Source organism: Mandrillus leucophaeus, unplaced genomic scaffold (genome assembly GCF_000951045.1).
Source record: "Mandrillus leucophaeus isolate KB7577 unplaced genomic scaffold, Mleu.le_1.0 Scaffold859, whole genome shotgun sequence".
NCBI classification, from domain to species: Eukaryota; Metazoa; Chordata; class Mammalia; order Primates; family Cercopithecidae; genus Mandrillus; species Mandrillus leucophaeus.
Genome location: NW_012109352.1, coordinates 182,778 through 186,453, shown reverse-complemented (window position 1 = coordinate 186,453; position 3,676 = coordinate 182,778). Strand labels below are relative to the sequence as shown.

Here is a 3,676-nt window from a genome sequence, read left to right as displayed (position 1 = left end):
CGCCCGCCACCTCGCCCGGCTAGTTTTTTGTATTTTTTAGTAGAGACGGGGTTTCACCGTGTTAGCCAGGATGGTCTTGATCTTGTGACCTCGTGATCTGCCCGTCTTGGCCTCCCAAAGTGCTGGGATTACAGGCTTGAGCCACCGCGCCCGGCCGGAAAGTGAAAACATTTAATCTTCATTTACTTAAAAAATATTTTAGGCCGAACGTGGTGGCTCACACCTGTAATTCCAACACTTTGGGAAGCGAGGCCGAGGAGGGTGAATCACTTGAGGTCACGAGTTCGAGACCAGCCTAGCCCATATGGTGAAACCCCGTCTCAACTAAAAATACAAAAATGTAATCCAGCTACTCGGGAGGCTGAGGCAGGAGAATCGCTTGAACCCGGGAGGTGGAGCATGGGTGACAGAGCACGACTCCACCTCCAAAAAAGAAAAAATTAAATAAATATTTTTAGTAAAGATAGGGTCGCACTATGTTGCCTAACCTGGTCTCAAACTTCTGGCAAGCAATCCCCTCACTTCAGCCTCCCAATGTGCTGGGATTATAGGCATAAGTCTCTGTGCCCAGTCAAAAGTGAAAATATTTAAAAGCAGAGAGCCAACAGCTTTAACAAAATTCCAGTTATAACTAGAAAGATTCATAAAGATGCAAATAAACAAGAATTGTTATCTTGTGAAGCTTCAGGGAGGAAAAATGGCAGTATTATAGAAAAATGGATGGAGCAGTTTCAAGCACACCAGAAATACAAGAGCATATACACCTATGCTCATTAGACTAGAAAACCCATACACATCAGAAAGATGGGTAATGGCAAATATCAGGTAAAAGAGCACAGAACTACGCAAGATTTTTGATTCGTTAACTAAGATCAAGACAGGGTTAGTAAGAAGTGTCTCTGGGATGAAATATTCAAAGGGAAAAGTGGTTGTTTTTACAGTGAGTCAAGTGGACTGTTACAAGTCTACTCCTTGGGAAGTAGTACAATTTGTACAGTACTTGTTGGTGCTGGCCTAAGGCAATAACTCAACGACCAAATGTGGCTTTAAAACCCATTGTCTATTAACAGCACAGTGGGTTCTAAAATCAAAGACAAGTCCTACACATAAGGAACTTACAAACATCTGGGTTTTCTCATAAAATCCACCCATGGAAGGGAAATGCTGCCTAAATTCCCACCTGGTAAGTGATGTCAGGACTCGCAGGCTCAGCATTACTTCCTCCACTGAAGCCCCCAGTAATGGCATGACCCAGTGTGTGTCCCACAGCAGAGCCCACAGCCACGCCAGCTGCAGTGGTTGCCATCTGGGCCATCAGACCTGGCTGCCGGGGTGCAGCAGCAGAAGAGCCAACTGCAGATGGGGGTGCCGCTGCTGGTGGCTGAGCGACAGGTGCCGGCCTGGGTGCAGCTCTCATCTGAGGTGCCCGGCTATGAAAGAAAATAACAAAACATATCAAATTCCCAATTCCAACCAGTTTTGGAAATTGTCAACTTAACTTACATATTAAAATGGACCTCAAGATTTTCATTTCAAATTATTTACATCATTTTATCTCTTCAATTTTTTTTTTTTTTTTGGAGACAGAGCTTCGCTCTTGTTTCCCAGGCTGGAGTGCAATGGCTCAATCTCAGCTCATTGCAACATCTGCCTCCCAGACTCAAGCGATTCTCTTACCTCAGCCTTCCAAGTAGCTGGGATACAGGCACCCGCCACCACGTCCGGCTAATTTTTTGTATTTTTAGTAGAGATGGAGTTTTACCATGTTAGCCAGGCTGGTCTCAAACTCCTGACCTCAAGTGATCCACCTGCCTGGGCCTCCGGAAGTGTTGGGATTACAGGCGTGAGCCACCACCCCCGGCCACTTTAATCTTTTCTTGTAACAGTAATAGCCTAGGACAAACTAGTTTTTCCTGCTTTTTTGCAACCATTTCCATGTATTCACATAGCCCACAGTATCTTTAAAGACATATCCAATATGTCATAAGAAATATAGACTATTAAAAGTTAGAAAGATTCTTACAGAATTCATTCATTCAAGTATTAGGTTAACTACAAGGCGCTGGTAATAAAACTGTGAACAACAGACAAAAATCTCTGCATTCATGGAGTTTACATTTTATTGAGGGATCAAGTAACTAAAAACAGGCTGGGGAGTGGTGGCTCTTGTCTGTAATCCCAGTGATTAGGGAAGTGGAGGCGAAAGGATCATCTGAGGCCAGGACTTTGAGACCAGCCAGAGCCACATAATGAGACCCTGTCTCTACTAAAATATAAAATAGAATAAAGTCGCCAGGTGTGGTGCACAGGTGGCGCGCGCCTGTAGTTCCAGCTACTCTGGAGGCTGAGGTGAGAGAATAGCTTGAGCCCAGGAAGTCAAGGCTGCAGTTAGCCATGATTACGTCACTCACTACAGCCTGAGTTAGAGTTAGCCTCTGACTCAAAATATAAATAAATATTCTAATTAAGACCTAAAGATGGTCAACTGGGGAAATAATCTAGTCCAATTCCTTCATTTTACACATTAGAAAACAAGACTGGCGAAAGTGACTCGTCTGAACTATTATACCAAAAGCAACTTCAACTATTCCTCATCTGTTCAACGTTCAGATGCTTTCAACAATTTTGAGACCCCCTTCTTAAATAACAAAAGACTAATTATGTCCTGCATGTATTTAAAAATCTCCATATGTATCACGCTCCCTCTGACCATTTCCGGATCATTTCCTTGGGTGTTCTTTTCCCCCAAATCAGGCTAGGTCAAAGGTTATGCCTTCCTAGCACCTGGCCATAACGTTATGCCTTTCCCGTTGTTTGGATAGGAAGCTTTTTCTGTAAGTGAATTCCCTCCCCACACTCCCCTAACACACGTTTTACGCTCCATCTACCCCCGACTGGCCGAGGCAAGCCCCCGCCGCAGCCGGCCTTGGTTCGCCCCCGCCCGTGGCCTCCCTCTGCGTCATTGCCCCAGTAGGGTCCTGACGGCCACGCTTTGGTCTCAAACCCCGCGATGGTCTCACCTGGCCGGAGGGGCCATGCGGGAGGTGCGGCTTCGGCTTCCACGCGGCATCCTAGGTACTCGACGGCTCGGCCTCTGGACCTGTAACAACCCGCGAAGAGCTAAGCGACTTCTGAGAAGACCGGAAGACGGGAGGCGGAGCTGGCCTTAATGCGCAGCCAACCAGCACACAGGCAGAGGACTTCCGTTCTCCGACGTCTCCGCGGCCTGAAGGTCACTGGAAGAGGAGGACGTCACGGGGACGCCTCGTCCTTCGCGACCGACGTCATGAACTTGGCGCCAAGATCTTTAAAACCTGGAAGTTCCTGTGGTTGGTCCGCAAACCTTGTCCTCCGGTCCTCGCATCAGACCGCTTAGCATTTTGCTTCCTAGCGCAGCTGAACCATCGCTGCTTCCTTCAAACATTTGTATTAAATCCAACCTTAAGAGTGCCTCACATCTCTGGCTGGATTGCCAGGGGACCTTGGGCAGATTGCTTAGCTTTTGTGAGCATTCAGTTATAAGGGCAAATATTTTTGGAGGCACAATGTGGACGCGTAGTATGAACTGAATGAAAGAAATCGTTTTCGCCAAGAATCGAGAGTTGAGTTAGTTCTATTTGGTATTTCTTGTCTGTGGATCCAGTCAGCAAAAGTTTAATTCAGGCAGCAATAATGT

At 46.4% G+C, this 3,676-nt stretch overlaps 1 protein-coding gene across 1 annotated transcript in view; it reads right to left on the bottom strand.

Annotated features, from left to right (window-relative positions):
* Window positions 1–3,277, bottom strand: part of CHCHD2 (coiled-coil-helix-coiled-coil-helix domain containing 2) — a 16,430-nt gene extending 13,153 nt beyond the window's left edge. The window contains exons 1-2 of the mRNA XM_011968752.1: window positions 3,021–3,277; window positions 1,181–1,430 (exon numbers count right to left, since the gene is read on the bottom strand). Coding sequence (XP_011824142.1) covers window positions 1,181–1,430; window positions 3,021–3,070 — 300 coding nt within the window. The 5' untranslated portion in view covers window positions 3,071–3,277. The remainder of the gene's footprint in view (window positions 1–1,180; window positions 1,431–3,020) is intronic.
* Window positions 3,278–3,676: the final 399 nt, after the last annotated feature.